This window comes from Chiloscyllium plagiosum, chromosome 9, assembly GCF_004010195.1.
Source record: "Chiloscyllium plagiosum isolate BGI_BamShark_2017 chromosome 9, ASM401019v2, whole genome shotgun sequence".
Lineage (NCBI taxonomy): Eukaryota > Metazoa > Chordata > Chondrichthyes > Orectolobiformes > Hemiscylliidae > Chiloscyllium > Chiloscyllium plagiosum.
In genome coordinates this window covers 49771685-49799401 of record NC_057718.1, presented here as the reverse complement: position 1 = coordinate 49799401, position 27717 = coordinate 49771685, and the positions used below count along the sequence as shown (strand labels likewise).

The window sequence follows — 27717 nt, the reverse complement described above, 5'->3', positions numbered from 1 at the left end:
TGCTGTACATCTCTGACTCTCAAAAACTCGATTTCAATATCGATACTACTTGCAACTTGTTATTTAAGACACAAAGAAGGGAAATGTATCAAATTGATGAGTTATTTGCTTAAGTTGTTAATTAGGGCCCAAAGTATCCAGTATCACAGTTTGAAATGAGCACGTTTTTAGTTTGTTTCTTGACTTCGAAGCTTTTGCTATGATCTGTCAGTGTCTATTCTTCACCACCAGATGGAGCTTTTGTACTTTCTTGAAAAAGTTCATTCAGTAAATCCAGTTACGAAACCTCAATGTATTCATGTTTGATGCATTTCAAATGTGACTGCAAAACATTATTCCTTTTTTATTTTATTGTTTTTAATCGAATTTTGTGAAATTTGTCTTTGTGCATTTGCTCTTGTTTCTTCACGATTTTCATCAATCTACATTTCTTTCTCATCTCTGAGAAATGTAGGTGTTATGATATAAATGGGGCCAGTCTAGACACAGTGTACAGTCTGATCCCAGAAGCAATTAAAAATCATTAAGAGCCAATTAAAGAGACTAGACCTCTGTCCTTTGAAAAGAAGCCCCTTAAATTGAACTTCCGCATGATTACATAAGGTACTTCAATCAATAAAGTAAACTGAAACAGCACTTTGAGAATGAGAAAGCACAGGGAAATTAAGTATTTCTGCACACAGGATTTTTGCCAGTTGCAAAAGTTGATATGCATATTTTAAAGGAGCAGGCTAGGTTTTTGTTTTTCGAGAAGCAACCAACGACTGAAGTGAGATTAAGCAGCGATGGGTTTCTGAAAGACTGCCATAAATAGGCTTAAAAACTAGCTTTGTCTCATTATGTAGTTGTTCCAGGTTCACACAAGTGTAACCAACAGTAAACTGTTCAAGAAGGGAATCCCCTGTCTGTGGATAAATGTGCTTTTTGCTGCAGGAATACATGGGACAGAAGACCTGATGGGTCTGAAAGTGTGGTTTGTATCATAATCCTACTACCTCACCCTTTAATTGTAGTTGTGCTAGTCTGCTGTGTTGCTTTCCATTGGACATGAGATGCACTTCTCAATCCACAGCGTGTTAGGATCAGTGTTTGCTTTACATGTGGCCTGGGCAGTTTGATAAGCAGAGATCCATTGGCGAGGAAGCCTGAAGATCCAGCTACTGAAGCAGACTTTGGAAACAGTTACAAGCAGTTTAATGTTACTTCCAAAATTGTTACTTAAGTCTGTATTTTGCTTCTTGTGAGAACGAAATTTGTTTTAAGTCTAAATCCAGGAAAAGTTAAAACTCGGATTCTGGCCTTTTGATGATTACGACTTTGAGACTTTAAGTAAGTCATGGAATCATAAAGCATGGAAACTGACCTTTCAGTCCAAACAGATCATACCGACCATAATCCTAAATTAAACATTTCCATCCAGTCTGCTCCTGGCCGATATCTCTCCAAACATTTCTTATTTATGTACATATCTAAACGTCTTTTAAACATTGTAACTGTATCTGCATCCACTACTTCCTCTGGACGTTCATTCCACTCATGAACCACACTGTTTTAAAAAAAAAATCATGTCCTTTTTAAAATCTTTCTCCTGTCACCTTAAAAATATGCCTCCTTGTCGTGAAATCCCCTATCCTAGAGAAAAGACATCTGCCACTCACCTTATCTATACCCCTCTTGATTTTATAAAACTCTATAGGGTCACTTCTCAACCTGCTAAGCTCCAGTGAAAAGAGTCCTAGACTCTGCTTATTACTGAAATCCTCCGTTCCCAGCAACATCCTCTTCTGAACTCTCCAACTTAATAATATCCTTCCTAAAGCAAGGCTACCAAAACTAGTCACGGTATTCCAATAGAGGCCCCACCAACATCCCGTATAACCTCAACATAACATCCCAACTCTTGTACTCAAAGGTCTGAGCAGCGAAGGCAAGCGTGCTAAACTCCTTCTTAACCACCCTCTCTATATTTGATGGAGAAAGTGAGGACTGCAGATGCTGGAGATCAGAGCTGAAAATGTGTTGCTGGAAAAGCGCAGCAGGTCAGGCAGCATCCAAGGAGCAGGAGAATTGACGTTTTGGGCATGAGCCCTTCTTCAGGAATGAGGAAAGTATGCCAAGCAGGCTAAGATAAAAGGTAGGGAGGAGTGACTTGGGGGAGGGGCGTTGGAAATGCGATAGGTGGAAGGATATCTTCCGCAGCTACACTAGCACCACCCCCCACCTTTTCCTCCGCTACATCGACGATTGTATCGGCGCTGCCTTGTGCTCCCACGAGGAGGTTGAACAGTTCATCCACTTTACCAACACCCTTTGGAAACAGTTACAAGCAGTTTAATGTTACTTCCAAAATTGTTACTTAAGTCTGTATTTTGCTTCTTGTGAGAACGAAATTTGTTTTAAGTCTAAATCCAGGAAAAGTTAAAACTCGGATTCTGGCCTTTTGATGATTACGACTTTGAGACTTTAAGTAAGTCATGGAATCATAAAGCATGGAAACTGACCTTTCAGTCCAAACAGATCATACCGACCATAATCCTAAATTAAACATTTCCATCCAGTCTGCTCCTGGCCGATATCTCTCCAAACATTTCTTATTTATGTACATATCTAAACGTCTTTTAAACATTGTAACTGTATCTGCATCCACCACTTCCTCTGTACGTTCATTCCACTCACGAACCACACTGTTTTTTAAAAAAAATCATGTCCTTTTTAAAATCTTTCTCCTGTCACCTTAAAAATGTGCCTCCTTGTCGTGAAATCCCCTATCCTAGAGAAAAGACATCTGCCATTCACCCTATCTATACCTCTCTTGATTTTATAAAACTCTATAGGGTCACTTCTCAACCTGCTAAGCTCCAGTGAAATGAACCCTAGACTCTGCTTATTACTGAAATCCTCCGTTCGCAGCAACATCCTCTTCTGAACTCTCCAACTTAATAATATCCTTCCTAAAACAAGGCTACCAAAACTAGTCACGGTATTCCAATTGAGGCCCCACCAACATCCCATATAACCTCAACATAACATCCCAACTCTTGTACTCAAAGGTCTGAGTAGCGAAAGCGAGCATGCTAAACTCCTTCTTAACCACCCTCTCTATATTTGATGGAGAAAGTGAGGACTGCAGATGCTGGAGATCAGAGCTGAAAATGTGTTGCTGGAAAAGCGCAGCAGGTCAGGCAGCATCCAAGGAGCAGGAGAATCGACGTTTCGGGCATGAGCCCTTCTTCAGGAATGAGGAAAGTGTGTCCAGCAGGCTAAGATAAAAGGTAAGGAGGAGGGACTTGGGGGAGGGGTGTTGGAAATGCGATAGGTGGAAGGATATCTTCCGCAGCTACACTAGCACCACCCCCCCATCTTTTCCTCCGCTACATCGATGACTGTATCGGCGCTGCCTTGTGCTCCCACGAGGAGGTTGAACAGTTCATCCACTTTACCAACACATTCCATCCTGACCTCAAATTTACCTGGACCGTCTCAGACTCCTCCGTCCCCTTCCTAGGCCTCTCCATTTCTATCTCGGGCAACCGGGATGCTGCCTGACCTGCTGTGCTTTTCCAGCAAAACACACTCAACTGGGACTACCACATATCCTACGAAGAGGCAGGCATAGCTGGGGCCCATGCGGGTGCCCATATATATTTGATGCAAACTTCAAAGAATTATGTACCTGAGTCCTTAGGTGTCTGTGTTGTACAACACCAAACAAAGGCCTACTATTAATTGTATAAGCCTTGCCTTAGTTTGTTTTTACCAAAATATAATATCTCACATTTATCCAAATTAAATTCCATCTACCATTCTTCAGCCCTTTTGCCCAATTGACCAAGATCCATTTGCATTCTTCGATAACGTTTTTCACTGTCTTCTATACCAGCAATTTAGGTGTTATCTGCAAATTTACTAACAATGCCCTCTATTCTCATTTAAATCATTTTTATAAATGACAAACAACAGTGGAACCAGACTCAATCCCCATGAAACACTGCTGGCCACAGGTATCCAGTGTGAAAAACAACCGTCCACCATCACTGGTTCGTGTCAGTAAGCCCATTTTACATCTAATTGGCTCACTGAAGTCCAAATAAGCAGCATCTACTGCACTGCCCTCATCAATCTTCTTGAGTACTTCCTCAGAAAACTCAATCTAGTTTGTGAGATATGATTTCCCTCGCACAAAACCATGCTGACTATCCCATTCCTTTCCTCTCCAGGTGCATATAATTCCTATCTTTCAGAATCACTTCCAACAACTTTCCCACCACTGAAGTCAGACTCACAGGTCTACAATTCCATGCTTCTCCATCCATCCCTTCTTAAACCAAGACACAACATTAGCCACTCTCCAATCCACTGTGGGCTCATTGGTTAGCACTGCTGCCTCACAGCAGCAGGGTCCCAGGTTCGATTCCAGCTTCGGGCAACTGTCTGTGTGGATTTTGCACGATCCCTCCCGTGTCTGCGTGCGTTTCCTCCAGGTGCTCCAGTTTCCTCCCATAGTCCAAAGATGTGCAGGTTAGGTGAATTGGCCATGCTAAATTGCTAATAGTGTTAGGTGCATTAGTCAGAGGAAAGTGGGTCTGGATAGGTTACTCTTCGGAGGGTCATTGTGGACTGGTTGGGCCGAAGGGCCTGTTTCCACACTGTAGGTAATCTAATCTAATCATTCGGCACCTCACTTGTGTTTATTGTGGGTTTATTTGCTGAGCTGGGAAGTTGATTTGCAGACGTTTCATCCTATGTCTGGGTGACATCTTCAGTGCTTTGGATCCTCCTGTGAAGCACTGCTGTACTGTGTTTTCTGGAATTTGTTGGGGCAGCCCTTCCCAAATCAACTTCTCAGCTTGGCGAATATACCCACAACAACCTGCACCCAAGCCACAAATCTTTACACAAACCTTGAATGATACAAATATTTCTGTAAGGGGCCCTGCAACCTCCTCCCTAACTTCCCACAAAGTCCCAGGATACACTAGATTAGATCCAGGAGATTTATCTACTTTTATATTTTCTAATACTTCCAGCATTTTCTTTTCTGTAATGTGAGCTGTCTTTAAAACATTAGCATTTATTTCCCTGCATTCTCTAGCCTCTAGTTTTTACTGTGGAGAAGGAAATAGTGTGAAATATTCAGTTAATGTCTCTCCCAACTCCTGAGGCTCAACACTAAGACAGTCTATGACCTTTAAGGGGCCGTAATTTCCCTCGTTGCTGTCTTGCTCTTAATGTAGTTGTGGCGTCTCTTTGGATTATCCTTAACATTATTTGCCAAGACCATCTCATATCCTGTCTTTGTCTTGCTGTATTCCCTCTTAAGAATGCCCCTACACACTTTATACTGTTCAAGAGATTCATTTGAACCCAGTTGTTTATATCTAACATAATTCTTTTTTGTTCTTAACTAAAATCTCAATATCTTTATTCATCCATTGTTCTCTCATCCTACCAGCCTTACTTTTCACTCTAACAGGGACGTCATGACTCTGAACTCTTGTTATCACACTTTTGAAAGCATTCCCCTTTTCAGATGTCCCTTTACCTGTGAACAGTCTTCTCCAATCAATTTCTGAAAGTTCTTGTCTCATACCATTAAAATTTGCCTTACTCCAATTAAAAACTTGAATTTTTATAAAAGGCTTATCCTTTTCCATTAACTATTTAAAACAAATAGATTTATGATCACTCAATTCAAAGTGTTTCCCCTACCACCACTTCAGTTACTTGCCCTTTTTTATTACCCAAGAGAAGGTCCAGGTTTGCGTCTTCTCTGATAGGAACATTTGCATATTGTTAAAGAAATTTTCTTGAGCACATTTAACAAGTTCTTCACCATCCAAGCCCTGAACACTATGGTAGTTTCAGTTGAGAGTGTGTTGCTGGAAAAGCACAGCAGGTCAGGCAGCATCTGAGGCTGCAGGAAAATCGATGTTTTGAGCCGGAACCCTTCATCAGGAAGCATTCCTGATTAAGGACTCCGACCTGAAACTTCGATTTTCCTGCTCCTCAGATGCTGCCTGACCTGCTGTGCTTTTCCAGCAACACACTCTCAGCTCTAATCTCCAGCACCTGCAGACCTCACTGTCTCAACTATGGTAGTCCCAGTTAATGTTTGGAAAATTAAAATCATCTACTATTACAGCCTTATTATTCACATGTATCTGAGATCTCTCTGCATATTTGTTCCTCAAATTCCCTCTGACTACTGAAGGGGGGGGGGTCTATTGTACAATACCTTTTTTATTTGTAGTTATTTTGACTAGACAGTCTTTCGGAAATATCTTCTCTGGTTACAGCAGTAATGTTTTCCTTTATCAAAAATGCCACGCCCCCATCCTCTTTTACCTCTTTGTCTATCCCTCCTTTAGCACATAAAACCTGGAACATTGAGCTTCCAGTCCTGTCCAGCCTTAGCCAAGATTCTGTAATAGTTATGATGTCCCAATCCCATGTTCCTAAACATGCCCTAAGTGCTATCTGTAACAGCACTTGCATTGAACAAATGCAGTTTAATTCTTAATTCTGTGAGTTGGTGTTACCTGTCTTTTCTAATTAACTTGTCCTTTTCAGACTAAAAAAACATTCTCATCGATCTTTCTATTTCCTCTGCTACTTAGGGTCCCTCCACCCCCTTTCTCTGATAGTACACAGTCTCTTTTCATAGAATTAGCAATTCTTCCCGCTAGGATATTGGTTCCTTTCCAGCGCAGGTGAAACTCATCCTTTTTGAACAGGTCTTTTCGTCCCATTTGAAATCCCACAAACCTGAATCCTTGAACATTACACCGCCTCTTCAAAGTTAAAAATCACACAACGCCTGGTTATAGTCCAGCAGGTTTATTTGGGGGCACTAACTTTCAGAGCACTACTCCTTCAGGTGGTTGTGAAGACAACTAGCTGATGAAGGAGCAGCACTCCGAAAGCTAGTGCTTCCAAATAAACCTGCTGGACTATAACCAGGAGTTGTGTGATTTTTAACTTTGTCCAGCTCTCTCCAACACCGGCATCTCCAAATCATGCCCGTCTCTTCAGCCATTGATTTGTCACCTTTGTCCTTTTATTCTTTCCCTTATTTGAATTTGGCACCTGGAGTAAACCAGATGTTGGCTCTTTCTTTTAAAGATGATTTCTACTTTTCAGGCTTAATTTCACGTTAATGGTGAGCTGAAGATGGATGATGGGATTGCTGAGCTAATAGCAGAAAGAGATAACTCAACTGACGATGGGCCTGTTCAGGCCAGCAGCTCACGGCCAGAGATCTGTTTACACCTGCCTAGGAGTATACTTCAGTTCCAAAGTACGGCTACTTCAGTAAGCCATTTCTGTTCAACTTATTAATTCGTTTTAAGTTCTGAGCCTGTATATAGTGACATTAGAAAATACTATAAGACCATAAGATGTAGGAAGAAAATAGGCCACTTAGCCTATCAAGTCCACTCCATGATAATCCTCAAATCTCCCTTCCTACCCCATAACCCTTGATTCACTTAATGGTTAGAAATCTGTCTGTCTCAGCCTTGCATGTATTGAATGACCCTGCCTCTAATAAGCTCATTGGTTTTTATAGAACAGAAAATGATTATGGCACAAAAGGCAGCCATTCAGTCCGTTGTGTCTGTACTAGCTCTCCAAATGAGTGTTATGGTTTAGTGCCACACTCCAGCCTTTCCCAACGACCCTGAACATTGTTTCCTGTTTAAGCTAAGATAAAGTCTCCACGTCCCAGAGGACATTAGGGTTGCTGTCTCATTTAGGGTGATGACTGGCGGTTGTTTAACCTGAGGGTCACTGCTACCCAAGTGAGGGGAGAAATTGAAAAGGAGAGATCTTCAGAGTGACCCCAGCCAGTCTGGGAAGTAAATTCTCACTTTAAGCCTTGCTCAGCATTGCAAACTAGCCGTCCAGCCAACTGAGCTAACTGACTCTTTAAGTAATTGCCTCTCCTTTAAGAAGGCGTTAGCCAATGGCCTTGTGGTATTGATGCTGTTAATCCAGAGCCCCAGGCAATGTTCTGGGAACCCAGGTTCAAATCCTGCTGTGGCAGCTAGTGAAATTCGAATCCAATAAATATCTGGAATTACGAGTCTAATGATGACCATGAATCGATTGTTGATTGTCGGAAAGACCCATCCAATTCACTCATGTCCTACAGGGAGAAAGCTGCTATCCTTACCTGGTCTGGCCTATATGTGACTCCAGACGCACAGCAGTATAGTTGACTCTTAACTGCCCTCTGGACAACTGGGTATGGGCAATAAATACTAGCCTAGCCTTCATCCTGCGAATCAATAAACAAGACAGCCTCAAATGAACCTTCACCACCACCACCTCTACCTTATCCTTGCCAAAGGCTATGTGATCTCCCCATTAAACTTGCCACCACCCATCTCCTTCAATGAGAGAGAGCAGCCTGTGGTCCTCTGGGACTGTGGCAACTTTCACTGGGACTCCATCACACTGCCTGGAACTGCATTCCATGTCCTGTCGAGCACTGTGTGAAAATGTGTCTTTTTGCCTTGCACTTACGTCTCTGACAAATCACCTTTTTAAAATTGTGCCCTGTTCACGAGAAGTTTCTGTCTCTCTTCCACCCTGCAGAGTTAGGTTAAAGCATTCCCAATCACTGGTGAAATCCCTCTCAAGGAACTTAGTTCCGTTCAGGTGCAAATCGCCTGATTTGTGTAGGGGCTGTCTCTGCCAGAGCGACTCCCACAAATTTGAAACTCCCTCCATAGTTTTTCCAGCTACGCATTGATCAGTCTTATCCTGTTACTTCTGTATTCCTTTGTGCGTGTGATCCTGGCAGTAATTTTGAAGGACTGAGTGACTGCATATCTTTGATCAGTTATGTGCATGTTCAATGACTGGCAGTGCAATTATTTTCATGACCACGCTTGTGATGTGCAGATATCAAAGATGCAAAGCAAACTGGTTTCCGACAGACAGTCCAAACTTGTCTGAGTGGCATTGAGAAAGCCATGCTTCATCACCAGTGGCAGACTGCTGCAGAACTGATGACAAGCTACTTCCAGATCTTAGAAGACAACACCACCAGAAAACAGGCTTCTACTAGTAAGGTAAAGGACATTTGTGGAATATCATTGGAGCTCAACATTCTCCACCCATCTGAAATCATGCCCCAAATGTGAGTATCTTTGGCCTGGCCCTGGAAAGGTATTGGTGCTGGACATTCTTGACAATATGAATGTTAGGTAGCTGCATTGGGCAGATAGGATTCAGTCTCCTGGGCGCTGGTCTGAGGCTGTTGCTGGCCAGACAAGGATATACAGTCACTTCCCAAAGCTGTTAGAGATTCAGTTGGATTGTTATTGACAGTCTAACAATTTTGTGGTCACTTGTATTAATCCGCTTTTTAGTTTTCTTTTAAAAAAAAATTCAAATGTTGCAATTTGAACATGCATCGTCTGAATTATTAGTCCAGTAACACAACCTCATCCATTTATTTTATCCCGAATGTCCATATCCACTCCATGCTAATGTGAATATTGATCTGTTGGTGATAATTGATAATTCAGTTAATTGTAAATGAAAAGCTGTTGCTTCATTATCATTTTCCCATGTTGATAATGCTGCTTGAGTAAAGTAAACATTGCAGCACTCTCTCAACAGACTTGCAATATTGTTAATTCCTGAATTAGCTGGTTTGGCTTTATTCTCACTGTATGACCTGCTCTTTCTCTTAGTAAGTGGTTTCAAGCAGAGTCCCTTTTGTGGATTTAGTTTACATTGTTATGTAGTTCCTGAGTGGAATTAACTGGGGAGACAGTGGAAGAGGATGCATTAGGATTTGGTAGCTCTCAAAATATTCCCCATGTGGGCAATGTCATGTGAGATCTATTCCTGTACACATTATTAATATTTGCATTTAACAAACAACATTAAGCATCTAGCACTAGAACTTAGTCCACAGACTGTCGCTTGCTCTGTTTTTGTATTTATAATATGAGCAATATTTGAGAATGTGGTAATCTTGAAGTTCAGTATTATTCCTGGAGGTATGTACTTGATTCAATATTTCTAGCTGCAGACCCAACATTATTATATAAGTGTATGTTGCATACTCATTAATATAGTTCCAAAGTCACTCAAATAAAAAATGAAAGTTGAGCAAATGTTAAGGAAAGTGTATTCCCTGAATGATCACTTATAATTTCAGATCCCTGCTTTATCCTATCTCTATCATTTCAATTACAATTTCTAAGTATTTAAAACATTTTGCGTTGAAGATTTTTCAGTATAGAATTTGCTAAAGTATCAACATGATTATTTCTAAGTTTTAAAAATGTATTTTGATGAGAACACTTAAAGCAATATTGAAATGGTACTGTTTGAATGTCAGGTCATTTGGATGATTGGAACTGCAATACTTCAGTATCATCCCAATAGCTGCATTGAGGACGTCAGTTCATTTGCTAGGAAAATGAAGAGTATAGGAGTCAAACATTTCCTGAAGGTAAGTAAAGGAAATACTCCGGCTCCTCCTCATTTATAGCACTTCTCGTGACCTTCCGGCACCTTAAAGATCTTTATAGCCAATGAAGTACTTCCAAAGTGTAGTGAACTTCACTCTGTTAATGTGTTTGAATTTAAATGTTGCGATCGTGTTGTTCTCAAATGCCTAATTGGTGAAGTTGTTAGCTTACACATCTTTTTCTTCTTAAAATATTTTTACTTTTTTTGGAATTACTGATTTATAGTTCACCAAGATATTCATATCACCTGTTACCCTTGTATTACGGACAAGTTCTGAGACATTATTATCTCTTTGTAATTTGTTTGGATCTTTTAATAAAAGGATTCCTTCCTGGGATCGTTTTTATAGAATTTAGATTCAATAAGTACTAAACGATTTAACCCACCGTTGGTACCCATTATGATTACTTGCCAGAGATCAGTTACTTTATCAAGACCTTTATTAAATCTGAACAAATCTTACCCTTCATGGTGCATTATGGGATTGATGTGGCTATCCAGTGAATGTGCTTGTGTACATGTTTAAAAAGCCTAACTTGCAGCATCAAGTAAACTAGAATCTCCCCTCTTCTCTCTGTTCCCCAAGATCTGCTTGGAGCATGCTATTCACCTGTTGTGCAATGGAAAGATGGAGGAAGCCTACAGGGAATTGTCTCTAGCTGAAACATGGCGATATGGTGAAAATTCTGCAGCTCAGCAAAAAGTGCTGAAACTCATTCAGGGTTATAGGTCATTGCTTGACTATTATACATGGGTTAAAAAGAATAGTACTCTTCATGAGCAAGGTAAGTGCTTATTGTGGAGCCTTAACGTGCACTGCTATTCTTAGCATCCTGCTTGAACTGCGTGTTTGTGCACGTGCAGGGCAGTCATGCAATCAGGAATGGGTACCTTATGCAGGATGGTGTTGGCCAATTGTGAAAGCAGTTTGCTGGCATCTCAGGAAAGGATTGCTCCTGCTCCTCTTGGCCCATGTGAACTTTGACATAGGCACTTGCCTGCTGCGTCAAGCAACTTGGGCAGCACAGTGGCTCAGTGGTTAGCACTGCTGCCTTACCGTGCCAGAGACCCAGGTTCGATTTCAACTTTGGATGACCGTGTGGAATTTGAGTGTTCTCCCCGTGTCTGCCTGTGCAGTTGGAGCCAGAATTTTGTGTTCATGTTCTTTGGAAGCTGCATTTTCCTCCCACAATCCAAAGGTGTGCAGGTTAGGTGGATTGGCCAGGCTAACTTGCCCCATAGCGCCCAGGGATGTGCAAATTAGGTGGATTAGTCTCACTAAATGCAGGATGACGATGTTGGGTCTGGCTGGGATGTTCTTCAGAGAGTTGGTATGTGACCTGATGGACCAAACAGCCTCTTCCTGCACTGTAGCGGTTCTATGAATCTAATTTGCCCCCAAGAAGATGGTTGGTATGCTTCCAGTCATCTTTCCTCTGGAAGTGGGCAGTGGACAGCTTTGAGTTCAGATTTGAGATTGATGTACACACCGCACAACAAAATGTGCTTGTGTCAGGGTTAAAATCCTGCCCCTCCCCATTCCCACATCTCCCACTGTAAAATGCCTACTTTCCTCTCTATCTGTGACCACTTATATGACTTGGATTTTTAGTATTGTACTGCACATTTTGCTAAAAACTAGTTTTCACTTTTTCCAAAGATCTGAAAGTACCTCATGGTGAAATCTTTGAGTTGAGTTTCAGCCCTTGCTTCAGCTTTGAAACAATCGTCATTTGATTCTTTGACTATGTCCATGATGCACTAGCTTTCCTTGTGCCCCTTATCCTTTCAGTTGTCCCTGATGTTTTGGCTTCCCTGTTCTGTTGCAGCATCTCCCCTCTATAATGTAACACAGTAAAATTTGTTTTGTTACTGCTGCTTGTGCAGTTAGAGCCAGAATTGCTAGCACTGCTTTTGCTTCCTGTCCTTTTATCTTTGCAAGGCTTCAGAAATTCGGCCTTGATTGCTCCATGTTTCTCTTTTGGCATCAACATGCAAAGTCAAAACGTGTGGTGCTGGAAAAGCACTGAAGGTCAGGCAGCTTCCGAGGAATGTCATTCCTGATGAAGAGTTTATGCACGAAATGTCGACTCTCCTGCTCCACGGATGCTGCCTGGCCTGCAGTGCTTTTCCAGCATAACACTTTTTGACTCTGATCTCCAGCATCTGCAGTCCTCACCTTCTATCAACATGCAAAGAGTGTCTTTCTATGACCCACTCTTGGTTTTGTCTGACTGTGCTCCTGGGGAACACCGTAAGACACTTTGTATTTGAAGATGCAGTAGGATGAATGTAAGTTTTTGTACTTTTTACAAGAAGTAACACTTTGTACTCTAAAACCAGGTGATGCCGAAATCAATTCGGGCAGAGTGCAAGAGATGCACAACTATTTCCGACAAGCCTCTATTGGTCTACGTGATGCTGTAGAAAATCCTGGTGTTTGGGATCCCTTCATACTCAGTTATGTAAATGTAAGTTTCAGTACCTCTGGATACTTAACACAAAATGCTTTAAGACTTCAACATTCTCCCTGTTACTAACTAGTTTTTGCAAGGAGCTTAATACTGCCACAGTGTTCCTTTCTATTGGTTCGAAGCACAACAGTTGGAGTGCTGGGACAATAACTTCACAGTAATGGGTTTAAAGATTCAAGTCCCATTCCAAAGAGATGAGCGCACTATCTGGGCTCTTCCTCATTATAGTTCCTTTGAGTGCTGCACTATTGCTGTCTTACGTATAAAACATTTCATGAAGGTATGGTCGCTGCTAAGCTTCTGTGACACAATTGCTAGAAGTACATGGGAGCTCTTCTGGTACTTTGATCAATATTTATCCTCAGTCAGTGCCCTCACATGATTTGGTGATTTGTCTCATTGTGTAATATGAGACCTTCTTGTGTGTACCTATATTATAGCAATGATCGTACATCAAAACATACTTATTTGAAGGGTGAAGGGATTCGGAATGCCCTGAAAGATCTTAAATAAATGCAAGTTCTTTGTTGGGTTTGCTGCCATATTCACAGCCTGAGTGAGTGCTTGGGAAATTGGTGCTGCAACTTTTAGCTATTTACACAATTCTTTCTGAAATATGTTGGGGAGTAGGTATCAGAAAGTTGAATAGAAGGTCTTGCAGACCATGGTTGAAGAAATCTGTTAAATTGCAAATGGAGCAAATATATTAAATACTGACTGAAGTGGAGTAACTGAATTTTGCTTCGCTGTTTTTCATTTGTCCATAATTTTTACTTGTGGCGAGATTCTTGTGTTTTGAACATAAATTTTCCATATACTTGCCCACTGGAGGGTGCTTTCTGACTTGCGTACAGCTATTGTAAGTGAATAGTTTACTGAATTTATACATCCTCATTCTGTGTTCTCGGAGTCCTGTTCTTTGTAGCCCAGCTTGAGAGATGTTTCCTCTGTGTGTTAGGCCATTTGGGATCAATTAATAATTTTCTTTTAACTTGGGCCAAGGGCTATCTGCAGGATTCTCTGGTTTTGTGAAAAGTCGTGCTTGTGGGTGTAAACATCTCCGAAATCACCATTGAACGTGAATCCCCTAACTCAGTGTGCTGATTGCATTCAATCATCAGTAGGAACTATTGTTTAGCATTTACAGCTGAAATAGATGATGTCTCTGTGTCAGAAATAAAAGAAAAGGCTCAAGAGAAAAACATTTGTTATTCCTTGTATTTTGTAACCCCTTAGACGGTGGTGCATGGTCTGTTTTTTTTAGTGTTAATGCGAGATATTCCAGCTGCTAATTGTTGGATAATAGTCCCAGTTTCAGATCTCTATGCCTGAAATAACTCTGTGGAGGCTGGTATCTTGGTGTGTGTATATTCTGGAAAGTCTACCTACATGTGGTTTGGAATGCTTAAATTGCTTGGCAATATCCAAATCAGAACCAATCAAAATAGACATCTGGTTAAATGGTCACCTGGTTTTAATGGAGGTTGATACCAGTGTCACTTTATCAGTGATTGCAGAACCAGTCTTTAGAAGATTCACTCCTCTGGGGACTGGCTCTGTCCTAGCTGGTCAGAATCCATGTACTGAGCACAGGTAAATAAAGGGTGGCTTAGTGACTGGACACCAGCCTCCATAAGATCTTTCAATGCCTTTGAATGTTTCCTTCAAAATGTCATTGCTATCTAAGATATCCTGACAGCTGACTGCTGAGGCTCTTAATGTTGTGTTATTTTCAAGTGTGTGGAAGCTGCAGAATGATTAACTAGCTAGTTGGTTGAAGCTTCCCCTTCCAAAACAGTCACCGATGAGAATGAGCAGAAAATATACCTTTACCTGCAATTAATTTGAATATCTCCATTGACCCCCCCCCTTGTAAATGTTGATAACTTGTATCGTTTTTGATTTCAGCTCCTTGATTTCTATGATGGTTTTGAAGAAGCACTGACCGTGTTAAACAATTATGCTTATAATAGCAGATTTCCACCAAACCCAAATGCTCATGTATATTTGTACGAGTTCCTGAAAAAACACAATACCTCGGCTAAAAAACTGATCAAAGTACTGAGGGTAAGATTCACTTGTCTGAATATTGCGAGAAGGGTCTGATTTACTTCATTTGTTGATTACAGCATTTATTACATTGTTCTCCTCTTCACTGCAAAGACCATATTTGCCTCTGTTGCACCGATTGGAGATGTATTGAATTTGTATGTACATTACAGCTGGCTAGTTCATGCTCCTGGACTTGTCTGTATGTGGCACTTCACTGCAAGCTTTAAAGACTTTATTTTTAGTCGGCTTTTTTTTGGTTGTTTTGCTGCATGGGATAGCAGGCATATCTGGTGAATTAACAGCTGTTGCCTTAAGCTGTGTTGCAATTGTCTGTCCTCATCCATTTGCTCTGGTCTGCTTTCTGCACGTGGAGCCATCCTGTTGTGGTTAATCCATCATAGAGGAGGCAGAATAACTGTCTGCTTCACTGTTGACTTGTGCTGACTGGTTGAGCTTTGAGGGGGTGTTGCTCAAGCCTAAATAACCAGTCACTTCCCAGTATTGTGACTGAGCCTAGATCTCAGGCCAGGGGCTGAGGTGGAACAAGGCCAACTCACATTACAATCTTGTAACAAACTGAAGAATTCATAACCTCTTTATTTTGACTCATTATTTTGTACAGATTAGCTAACAACTTTTTGTTTTAGAAAGGGTTTACTGTATTTGTTTGGAAAGAACAGCTTTGTTAAAGCTTTGCTTTGTGATGCTGCTTGAGAGGCATATATGGGCCGGGGCATTGTGGAGAACTCCCGTGTTCCTCTTCAAAACCGTGCAGTGGGATCTTCAATGTGTCTCCACCAAGAAGGAACTGTGTCTTAACATGTCATCTGAAAGATGACACTCCCAACACGACAGTATTCCCTCTGGTGTATTAGCTTAGATTTTTTTGTTTAAACACAAGCCCTGGAGTGCATGTGTTGTGACTCCAAGCTAAAAGTTCTACCCACTCAGGCATGGCTGGTGTGGCTGTTAAGACTTGGACGTTCAGTTTAAGGCTGGAGGTCCAAGATCTAGTGGAAGCTTGTGGATTACTTATGTGGTCAAAGATCAGATCTGCCTTTACTTTCCAAGGATCGTTTGCTGGAGCTCCTCCATCTCGTCCTGGTTATTTTTGAGCAGAAGCACAGAGGGCATTTGTAGAAACTGCACCTCTTGATTAGCCATATTCTCAATCATTTTGTTATGGTTTAGCTTCTGTTCCAACTATAATATTTATTATACTGTTAAAAATCGTTGGTTTTCTTCAGTGACAATTAATAAATTTCACTTGATTTTCTTCTTTAATGTTTTATGAAAAATGCAAGTTCTTCCCAGAAGCCAGTATCTGAAAGCAGAGTGAAAATACATATCTGTGACTGCTGACCAGTCGGCACGTGTACACATCAACGTTGGGTACAAGTACCCTGTTTTGCAGGCCGCAGGCCTCTGAAACATTGTTTTAACAAGCTTGTAATGTCACTGTTTGTTCATAGTAACCAGCATCTATTAATTTTGTGCCTGTCTGCTTTGGAAATACATTGTGTAACATTTTATGGAGATAGATTTGTTTATTAAATGTGTACTATCCCATTGTACCCCTTTTAGGACATAGCACTATTTACTGAAGTGTTTCTGTTGAATCTTTAGATCTTGCATCAGCTGGTTCCTTCCCATGAACTGATGTTAGAATTTCACTCGCTACTACTCCAATCAAGTAAGTACTTCAGTGAAAATATTGTTTTTGCTGAAAAGCAAGTGTATAATAGGATCTTGAGGCACAGTGGTGGTGTCCCTACCTCCAAGCCAGGAGGCCTGGGTTCAAGTTCTAAGTACCCTAGAGGTCTGTCATGACATCTGTGAACAGGTTAATTAGAAAATATCTATAGGAAAGATTTGCACCGCTTTGACTGACTCAGACAAGAGTACTAACTACTGACCACAGCATTGATCTGTGAACTCAGTTAATTAAAGAAAATCTTATCACTTAAAACCAGAAGCTTCATCCATATTTTCTCATTTGGTTTCAGAAAAAAAGAAGCATCGTAAGGAAGCACTGGGTGTCCTCTTCTGTCTTCTAGATTTTTCTACATGGAAAGAAAACTACCACGTATGGAAATGTTTAATAAAACAGATGAAGAAAGTTATAGCTGAGTATGTACACTGTTTTCAGTTCTCATGTGGGATGTTCTCATTGCTAGCTTGGCAACATTTCTTGTCCATCCCTAGTTCCCCTTAAGAAGGTGGTGGTGGTCCATGTGCTGTAGGTTGACTGAAATGTACTTAGGGAAGGAATTCCAGGATTTTGACCCAGCGACACTTAAGCACTATATTTTGAAGTCAGGATAGTGGGAGGCATGGAAGGGAACTTGCAGGTGATGGCGGTCCCCTGTATCTGCTGCCTTTGTCCTTCTAGGTGGAAGTGGTCATTAGTTTGGAAGGTGCTGTCTAAGAATCTCTGATCAATTTCTGCAGTGCATCTTGTAGGTAGTAGCAGCAGTGTGTACTGAGTGTTAGTGGTGGAGGGAGTGATGTGATGCCAAACAAATGGATGGTTTTGTCCTGGATGGTGCCAAGCTACTTGAGTTTTGCTGGGGTTGAACCCAGCCAGGCAACTGGGGATGATTCCATCACATTCCTGACTTGTGTCTTCTATATGGTGAACAGGCTTTGGAGAGTGAGTTACTCGCTGCAGGATTCCTAACCTTTGGTGTGGAGTTGAAGCCACAGTATTTATATGGTGAGTGCAGTTCAGCTTCTGGTCAACAATATCACCAGGATGTTGATTGTGTCGGGGAGGGGGGGAGGTGTAGAGATTCAGTAATGGAAACTCCATTGAATGTCAAGGGCTAGTGGTTAGATTGCCTCTTATTGGAGATGGTCGTAGCCTGGCATTTGTGTGGTGTTAACATGCCATTTGTCAATCCAAGCCATGTTTATTCCCCAAATCTTGTTGCATTTAAACATGGACTGCTTCAGCTTCTGAGATGTCACAAATGATACTGAACATTGTGCAATCGTTGGTGAACTTTCCGACTTCTGACTTTATGGTAGAGGAAAGGTCATTGATAAAGCAGCTGAAGATGGTTGGGCCTGGGACCCTACACTGAGGAACTCCTACAGAGATGCCTTGGAGCTGAGGTGACTGACCTCCAACAGCCACAATCATCTTCCTTGGTACCATGCATAACTACAACCAGTGGAGAATTTGCCCTGATATCCATTGACTCCAGTTTTGCTAGGTCTCCTTGATACTACTGTCCGTCGAATGGTGGCCTTGATATCAAGGGCTGTCATTCCCCTCTCATCTCTGGAATTCAGCTCTTTTGTCTCTGTTTGAACCCAATGCTGTGTTGTGGTCAGGAGCTGAATGGCCTGTGAGACAGTGAGAAGGTTATTGCTGAGCAGGTGCTGCTTGATAGTGACTTTACTAATAACTGAGAGAAGATTAATGGGATGATAATTTGCCGGGTTGGATTTGCCCTGCTTTTTGTGTAAGGACACGTAGCTGGGCAATTTTCCACATTGTCAGGTAGACGCCATTGTTGAATATGTACTGAAACAACTTGGCTAAGTGAGCAACAGATTGTGGAGCACAAGCCTTTAGTATTTTTTCCAGACTATCATCAGAGCCCCATAATCTTTGCAGTATCCAATTCCTCCAACCGTTTCTTGATATCACGTGGAGTGAATGGAATTGGCTGAAGGTTAGTATCTAATGCTGGGGACCACTGGAGAAGGAGAAAGTGAGGACTGCAGATGCTGGAGATCAGAGCTTAAAAATGTCATGCTGGAAAAGCGCAGCAGGACCACTGGAGAAGGCCAAGATGGATCATCGACTTCTGGCTGAGGAATGCTGCAAATGCCTCTGCCTTATATTTTGCACTGATGTGTTGGGCTCTCCCATCACGGAGGGTGGGTGTATTTGTAGAACTACCTCCTCCAGTGAGTTGTTTAATTGTCTATCATCATTCACGACTCTATATGGCAGGACTGCAGAGCTTAAATCTGATCTGTTGGTTGTGGACTCGCTTAGCTCTGTCAATGACTTGATGGTCGGCGTGCAAGTCATCCTGTTTGGTAGCTTCACCAGGTCAACACCTCATTTTTAGTTATGTCTGGTGCTGCTCCTGGCATGCCATCCTGCACCCTCCATTGAACCAGCACTGATCCCCTGATTTGATGGCAATGGTTCAGTGGGAAATATGCTGTGCCATGAAGTTACAGATTGTGCTGAAGTGCAGTTCAGCTGCTGCTGATTGTCCAAAGCACCTCATGGAAGCTCAGTCTTGAGTTACTAGATATGTTTGAAATCTGTCCCATTTAGCATGATAATAGTGCCAGTCAGCACAGTGGAGGTGGAACTTTGTTTCCACAAGGACTGTGAAGTGGTCATTCTTCTCGTTACTGTCATGCAGCTGTATCTGCAACCGGCAGATTAGTGAGGATGAGGCCAAGTATGTTTTTCCCTGTTGTTGGTTCCCTCACACCTGCTGCAGACCCAGTTTAGCAGCTACGTCTTTTAGGACTTTAGCAGCTTGATCAGTAGTGCTGTTGATGGTGGACATTGAAATCTCCCGCCAAAAATACATTGTGCGTCATTGCCATCCTCAGTGCTTCCTCCTAAGTGTTGTTAAACATGGAGAAATACTGATTCATCTGCTGAGAGAGCATGCTATGTGTTAATCAGCAGGAGGTTTCCTTGCCCATGTTTAACCCGATACCATGAGACTTCATGGGGGCTAGAATCAATGTTAAGGATTCCCAGGGCAACTGGAAGCTGCAGGGAGGTTGCAGAAGGACTTGGACAGGTGAGTGGCAAAGAAACAGCAGATGAAATACAGTGTGGGAAAGTGTGAGGTTATGCAGATTGGTAGGAAGTATAGAGGCATTGACTATTTTCTAACTGGGGAAAGGCTTTCGAAATCTGAAACATAGTGGGATTTGGGCGCGGAGTCCTAGCTCAAGATTCTCATAAGGTTAAAATGCAGGTTCAGTTGGCAGTTAGGAAGGCACATGCATGTGCCTTCGGCACGAAGAGCTTGTCAAATGAGCGGTTGAGAACTCTGGGCCTGTACCCACTGGAGCTTAGTATGGTTTGGGGGGGACGGGCAAGGGGCAAGGACTTGATTGAAACTCTCAGAAAGCGGAGAGTCCTGGATTGAATGGACGTTGAGAATATGCTTCCGCTAGTAGGAGACACTAAGTCTGGGGGGGCACAGCCTCGGTGAAGGGACAGCCTTTTAGAAGTGAGATGATGTTTTAAAAAATTCTCAAGGTCACGTTTGTAGGAGAGTAGTCTGACACAGAACAAACGACCAAGAGGCGAGTCTGCTAGAATATGGGCATTTTATTCCCCGCAGCGTCGCCACAACCAGGTCTCATACAACGGGTCTGGCTTATACTCACTCTACATGTTACCGGAACTGGGAGCCGTCAGTTCTCGTAGAGCGGTTGCCAACAACCCACGCTCGGCGGTTAAACGTAACCCCGGAGCAGACTCACCGAACTGGAGACTTTTCCAGCTGATATACTCTTTTCCAGATATAAACATTCATGTGAACAGCAGAGCAAGGCTAAAAAACACATTCCATTCTGGTTACATACAGATAAGAAGATTCACACGGGGAGGTGTGTAATAAGATTCACACGGGACTAAGCAACACCTCCATTCCGGTTAGATTCACACATGTATTGGGACATAATTTTTAACCGTTTCACCACAGATGAGGAGAAATTTCTTCAAAGAGAAGGTGGTGAATCTGTGGAATTCATTGCCACAGAAAATTATGGAGGCAATGTCATTGAGTGTCTTTAAGGTAGAGATAGATATGTTCTTGTTTAGTCAGGGGATTAAAGACTCCGGGGAGAAGGCAGGAGAATGGGATTGAGAAACATATCAGCAATGATCAAATGGTGGAACAGGCTTGATGGGCTGAATGGTCTAATTCTGTTCCTACAGCTTATGGTCCCTTCCAACTGTATGCCACTACTACCACCTCTGCTCGGTCTGTCCTGCTGGTGGGGCAAGACATACCTTTGAGTGGTGAGGATGCTATATGGGACATAGTCACAGAATCATAACTTATGGCCAATGTTAGGCTGTTGTTTGACTGGTCTGGGTGACAGCTCCCCCAGTTTTGGACTAGCCTCCAGATGTTGGTAAGGAGGACTTTGCAGAGTTGATAGGGCAGTATTTGCCATTGTCGTTTCCAGTGACTAGCTCGATGCCAGGTGTTTGGCTTGGTTTCATTTCTTTGCTGAGACTTTGTAGCAATTGATACAACTGAGTGGCTGGCTTTGCCATTTCAGAATCAACCCCATTGCTGTGGGTCTGGAGTCACATGTAGACCAGATGAGGTGATTTCTTTTCCTGAAGGGTATTACTGAATCAGATGGGTTTTTCCCGACAATCAGAATGGTTCCATGGTCATGAGTATATTCTGAACTCCAGGTAGAATTCAAATTCCACCATCCGCTGTGGCTAGATTTGAAGCAGGGTCCCCCGAGCATTAACTGAGTTTTTGGATGAATAATCTAGAGATAATGCCACTAAGCCATTTCATCGCTGATTATTCAATAATTTTACTCCTTTTGACCTTTTAAGAATGGTCTGTTCAGTCATTGAATTAAAGATTATTTTCAAATTGAAAAAATGTTGTGCAAACTGGACTGAAATTATTCCTGTAAAATGTTTGATGGCATAATGGACTGTTTGGCTCTAATAGTCTAAAGAAATTTATAAACAAGGAGAGACTCCACTTTTGAATTCGAGCATTGCTTTCCTGAGCTGTGGAGAACCTGAGAGGCAGCAAGTCTTTAAAGCAAAATTGGAATTTTTTAAAGAAGTTATGTGTTCTATGTATTTCTTATCAATGTATTATGGATAACAGGTTCATTTGAAGGATTAACTCACTTTTTTCTGTCTGTCCTCAGTTTTGCACACCACAACATCAAGATTACTGAAGTATAAATTCTTATTTAAATAGTTGCTTTATGCTACCAGAGTGAAGATGTGTTTTTTTGGGGTACTTTAAAGGGTTGTATATACCTTTCTGCATAACTGCAGACAAGATTTGGAGGGATTAAATATAGTTTTGCAACAGTAGGAATTCCAGGTTTTTCCATGTTTGCAATTTCAATTCCTGCAATCATTGTTTATGGAACTTGCCAGCGCCGTCTTCAATTTTCTGCAAGTGAATATAATCATTAAGAGGAAAGCTGTAAAATATTTTACACATTGCATATTTCAGTCTTTGTTTTAAACAATGAAAACAACAAATGCTGGAGTTCGCAGTGGGTTAGGTAGCATCCATGGAGAGAGAGCAAGCTAACATTTCAAGTCTGGATGGCTCAAATATTCAGTTTTAATGGTTATTTTATTTCTCAACCTTATTAAGGTAGTGGTAAAAATAGGCAATTCATTTTTGACTTCCATCATCTGATTCATAACGGCTAGAACTCTTATGAATACTTTTCTTTTAAAAAGGAAAATGCATTGACTTAAGATGCCACGGTGATCACCTGACCACAGTTTGAGCCAGTTCACAAAACCATGGAAAAGCTGTTTTTTGTGTGAAGTGAAATTAACATGGCTGATAAAGTGACTAACCATTCACTCATCTGTATTCCTGTTTTATTTACACTTTGTGGACATTTCACATATTGCATATTCCTGTTTGGAAATGGGTGGGGGAGCAGGCAATGAAGTCATACATGGGAATGTCCAGAGGAACACTATTTCAAGTAGAAGCTTTGGCTCAGAGCAGGGAAGGAGAATGATTTTTTTTGCAGTAGAACTGAAAAATTTTCTCTGTCTCTTTCCCTTTTTTTACTCTCCGCCCTTAAGAGCTCCATAGCTGTGAAAAAGTAAATTGGTAAAACATTAATTCATTCATTCACTAAGAGTTCTAAGCTATCTACTGATCTTGCACTAGTAAAGGATACAAATCAACAATTAAACAGCCATGGTTCTTGGGTTGGACCTGGTATTGCAAGGGTTCTAAGGACGTTTCACAAATTGTATATTCTTCATTATCCTTCTTGTGCTAGATGTCCTCCACTTTTTCAACTTTGCAACTAAGTGTGGATGTGAGAGTGCTTGCTGTTGCATTTTATTTTTTCTCAGTGTTAGTAAGCAATAAAATTCCTCTTTCTTTCCATCAAGAAAACCTTATCATTGGCTTCTTCATTTCTGAATCGGTGAACCAAGTTTTAAATGAAATGTGATATAGCTGTGTGCTTAAAAGAAAAATAGATTATTTTCTGATATTGTGCAAACTGGATTGAAATCGTTTCCATAAAATGCTTGATCACATAATTGATTGTTAGCTGTAAGTCGCTTCAGGCTGTTAATGGCGAAGAAAAGATTTCAGTTTTGAAATCGAGCAATTCTTTTTGCAGTTGCAGGGAACCAGAAAGCTAGCAAGTGTTTAAAGCAGAACTGAAAACTCAAAAGAGGGGAGCTGATGAACCCCTCCTAACTTGGTCATCACCAAGTTATGGGCTGGACCATAATATTATTTGAAGAATTGGAGTGAGGAATCAAATTGTTGCTTCAAAAGCTGTTAAAAGTAGCTGTAGAATGTATTTTTTTTTGGTTCTGTAATACTGAGGTGCTAAGATGTCTATGTCTTGATATTAATGCTTTCATAGAGCAGGATGAGGTACCTTGCAAAATATTGATGGCATTGTCATTGTGTAGAAGTAAAAACGGAACTAGGCGCTGAGAGATGAGATTCTACCCAAAAGCCATTTAAATGCAAATGGCAAAATGACTGGCAAAATGTCTAGAGGTGGAGACAGATAAATTAAGATTGGAACGGCTATGGTGAGAACTGGAACTCCAGGAGAAAAAGAGGAAGTAATTCCAGAAAAGAGTGCGCAAGAGGAAGGGGAAATGGTAGAGAAAGGGAGTTCAAATCTGGACAGCGCAAACTGAGAGAGGGGAATCTAAATTAAGGTAAATTAAGAACACCACCAAACGTAGACTTAATCCCCATGTGTCATCAGGAAGAGGTGGATCTTTCATGTTTTCGAGCTGTTAGGGCAGCAGTTAAACTAGCTAGTCTGACAATGGACACTGCAGAGTAGCCTGACAGGGAAATTTCGTAAAGTTTATTCCCTCTTCCCTGAGGAGAGTGCAAATAACTGTTTTAAGTATGTGTCTGAGGTACGCTAGCAAAAATTTCAAACCTTCAGAAACAGCTTGACAAGACGTACTGAGAATTTGAATGGCTTAAACAGCCAATTTTCTACCTTTTGGGTGTGTACACTTACAATTGAAACTGCCAAGTGAACTTTTTGAGAGAGAATTCTCAAGGATCTGAGTCCATGTAGAGGAACACTTCCTTTAGGCTGATTTAAATAAATTTTTTGGCCCAAAAAGGCCAATATTCAGTTGTAGCAATCTGGAGAATACTGTGTAAATTCCATTCTTTAAACTGTAGATTATTTTTAAATGTTGTCACCATTGTTTATTATAATTCCACATTCGGGATGATCCTTTTAATGCTGGTCAAATACTGTCTATCTTGCCTTCAAATCTGTTATCATAGTTATCTGAATTGACAGATTTTTGATCTCACTGTCATTGCAAACTACAATCTCCTCAAACACTGAACATCCCATCTCCAACCTCCATTTTCTTCCCAAATCAGTTGGTACCTTCTCTGGAACTCCATACTTAAATCCTTTCCATCAGGTTTTCTCTCTGTCACCATACTGAGGCAATTGTTATCGGAGTCACAACTGACATCCTAAGTGACTATGACAAAGGTAATCTTTCCCTCTTCGTTCTTCTTGACTTAGATGTGACCTTTGATATGTTCGACTACTCCATCTTCCTCTAATATCTCAATGTGCTTGTCGGGCTGGATGTGGCTGCATTTGTCTCGTTCTAATCAGTGAATTACTTGCAACTTATTCATTCTTATTACCTTTGGAATCCCCTGGGTCTATTTTTGATCCTGCTTCCTATTGCTTATCAATGTGCTGTCCTTTGGCAACATCACTCAAAAACCCTGTTAGTTTTCACTTGGACAGTCAGCTCTCCCTCAACATTATCACCCTCGACTCTTTCACTGTCCAACATGATCACATTGCTTTGCTGGCATCCAGTCTCTATTCCATCTGCTGCTGTTCCATCTTAGTCTACCAAGACTGGGGCTGTTCCAAAACACTGCTGGCCAACCTCCCAGAATCTCTTTTCTGAAAGCTTAACGTCGCCAAAGCTTTGTGTCCTTATTGGCACCAGATCCCTGGATCTCCTTTCCTTATTGGCACCAGATCTCTCTATCCCTCTGCTCACTGAAACCCCCTTTCAAATTCTCATTCATTGCTTAAAATCCTTCCATGGCCTCATCCATCACTATCTCTATCTACTCAATTAAACCACAAGTCCCCAAGATATCTGTAGTAGACAAGCAGGAGCCTGCAAGACCCCCCAATAGGCAGCGTCAGGAGGAGGAGGAGGAGTCAACATTTCGGGTTTAACTATTCCTCCTCCTGATGCTGCCTGGCTTGTTGTGTTCTTCCAGCGTCCTGCTTGTCCGTTTTGGATTCCAGCGTCTGCAGGTGTTTTGCCTCTATCCGAGGTATCTGTGATAGTTTAATTCTGGCGTTTTGAATATTAATTCTAATTGTTCTACCCCGGTGGCTGTGCCTTCAAATGCAAAACTGTAACCTGTGAACTCTGAAATTCTCACTCCAAAACCACCTCTGCCTTGCACAATCCACATCCTCCGTTCTGAAGGAGAGTAGTGGACCTGAAACATTAATTCTTTCTCTCAGCAAATGCTGCCCGACCTGCTTTGCTTTTTCCGTCATTTGTTTTTGTTTCCTCCTTTTAAGATGCTCATTATCACCATCCCTTTGTCACTTTTGGCCTATTCTGAGATCTCCTTATGTGTTCCACATTCTGCTTCATGAGCCTCCTGTGAAGGGCTTTGAGACGAGTAAATATTTTAAGGCTGTAATATAAATATCAGTAGTGGCAGTAATAGTGTGTCAGCTTAGATTCTGTACTCCAGTCTGTGAGCTGAGGATTCTTCCTCACTGGAGTTTGAAAATCAAATTGATAACAAAGATGTCTATTTTACAGTGCCATTGTTTTCTGTCCCTTTAGGGGTCACTGTGACTGGATCCATGAGCAGTGGGAGTCCAGACAAGACTGGTGGCCTGCGTATCATTTCAGCAAATATCGAGCACACAAGGATTTTGAACAAAATGAGAGCTATGCTTCAAGGAAAGCAATGGTTGCAGGAATCCTAATGGGGAAAGGTAAATCAAAATGTATCTCTTAAACTAATCACATGTTTGTGGAATTAGACTTCTTTGCAAATTCAATCCCACAGTTATAAAGGGACAGTGGGAAAACTTGCGTTTTATTCTCCAGAAACTTCAGGTCAACCAAAACTCTGCCTGCATCCTAAATTGCAATAAATCCGTCCACTCTCTGGACATGTTGGGTCAGCAGCTTCCAGTTCAACGCTTTGATTTTAAAACTTTCCTTTTTTCCTTCCCTCCCTATCTCTGTGTTCTTCTCCAGTATCACAAACCACCGAGGTATCTGCACCTCAGTAATTATAGCCTATTGAGTAATTTTAACAATCCCATTATTTGGTTGCTATGTCTTTGCCTGATTTGATCCTAAGCTCTGAAATTCCTTCCTTCTATCTCTCAATCTCTCTTTCCTCCTCAAAAACTAGCAACAGGCAATGTTTTTGGCCATTTGCCCTGACAATGTCTTTTGCACCAGTGTCATATTTTGTTTTTTAATATATTTATAAAGTGCTCCTCAAAGACTTAACAATCACAAGAACTTGTAGTTGCAGACATTTTCTAATGGGAAAAGTAGAGAGAGCGTAGTGTTCAGGTCATGGATTTTGAACAGAAGCCGTAATATCCTTCTGAATAAACCTCTGTACTTCACAACTGTATGTGCAGCTGAGATTTAAACCATGCAGACAGTATGCTTAAGCAGCAGAAGATTGAGTTGGTTGGGCCCTCCTTTTGAGACCTTTGAGATAATTTCTCATAGACTTATTAGCATTTGAAACATTTGGTGAGTGAAACAAATTGTCACACTTCCTTTGAAAATACAACTTTGGCTGTACTAGTGCATCTTATGATTGCCTGAGGAATTGTTATTTTATCATCATTCCTAAAAGAAACATATTCTATGCCACAAAATTTGCACATTCAAGTTTAATCAATTTCCCTAAAGCTAAAAATGTGCTTCTGTCAGATATTGCTGGATGATCTGGTATTCCCTTTCTGGCTCTGGTCCTAAATATCAGGTAGGAATCCCAGCTGCTGCCCAGTTGAAGCAATTCAACATTGGCTAGGAGTGAGATATAGGAGCCTGTAGTATGTACGATTTAAGACAATAATGGGCCATAATTTGTTTATCAGGAATGGGAGTGCATTGAACTTTACCTACTGTCTTGTACTGGGCACCCAAAGGCATTCTAATGTTTGTGACAGCACTGCCTGGGAGCTTCAAATGTCTGAAGAGCAGATTTACACTTTCCTGGGTGTTGTGAACAATTCTGACACTAACTGAGTCAGAAACATGATCTAGATACCGAGGAACCTCTATTATCCGAATATCAATTATCCAAATGAGATCCCGACAGAAACATTATATCAAAGACATATGTCCATTACTGATCACATCGCTCTCTCTCTCCATCCATCTTTTCTTTCTTTCTTTCTTTCT

At 41.3% G+C, this 27717-nt stretch overlaps 1 protein-coding gene across 4 annotated transcripts in view; it reads left to right on the top strand.

The window, feature by feature from the left end:
• taf1a (TATA box binding protein (TBP)-associated factor, RNA polymerase I, A) overlaps nt 1-27717 on the top strand; it is a 42676-nt gene that overhangs the window by 5128 nt on the left and 9831 nt on the right. For all 4 annotated transcript variants that reach the window (XR_006312533.1, XR_006312534.1, XM_043695905.1 and 1 more), the window contains exons 2-10: nt 7141-7297; nt 8908-9077; nt 10361-10474; nt 11081-11279; nt 12838-12965; nt 14877-15035; nt 16647-16713; nt 17027-17150; nt 26122-26276. Coding sequence is in view for 2 of the 4 variants with exons in the window: in XM_043695905.1 (XP_043551840.1) it covers nt 7171-7297; nt 8908-9077; nt 10361-10474; nt 11081-11279; nt 12838-12965; nt 14877-15035; nt 16647-16713; nt 17027-17150; nt 26122-26276 (1243 nt within the window). In the remaining 2 variants the exon portion in view is untranslated. The remainder of the gene's footprint in view (nt 1-7140; nt 7298-8907; nt 9078-10360; nt 10475-11080; nt 11280-12837; nt 12966-14876; nt 15036-16646; nt 16714-17026; nt 17151-26121; nt 26277-27717) is intronic.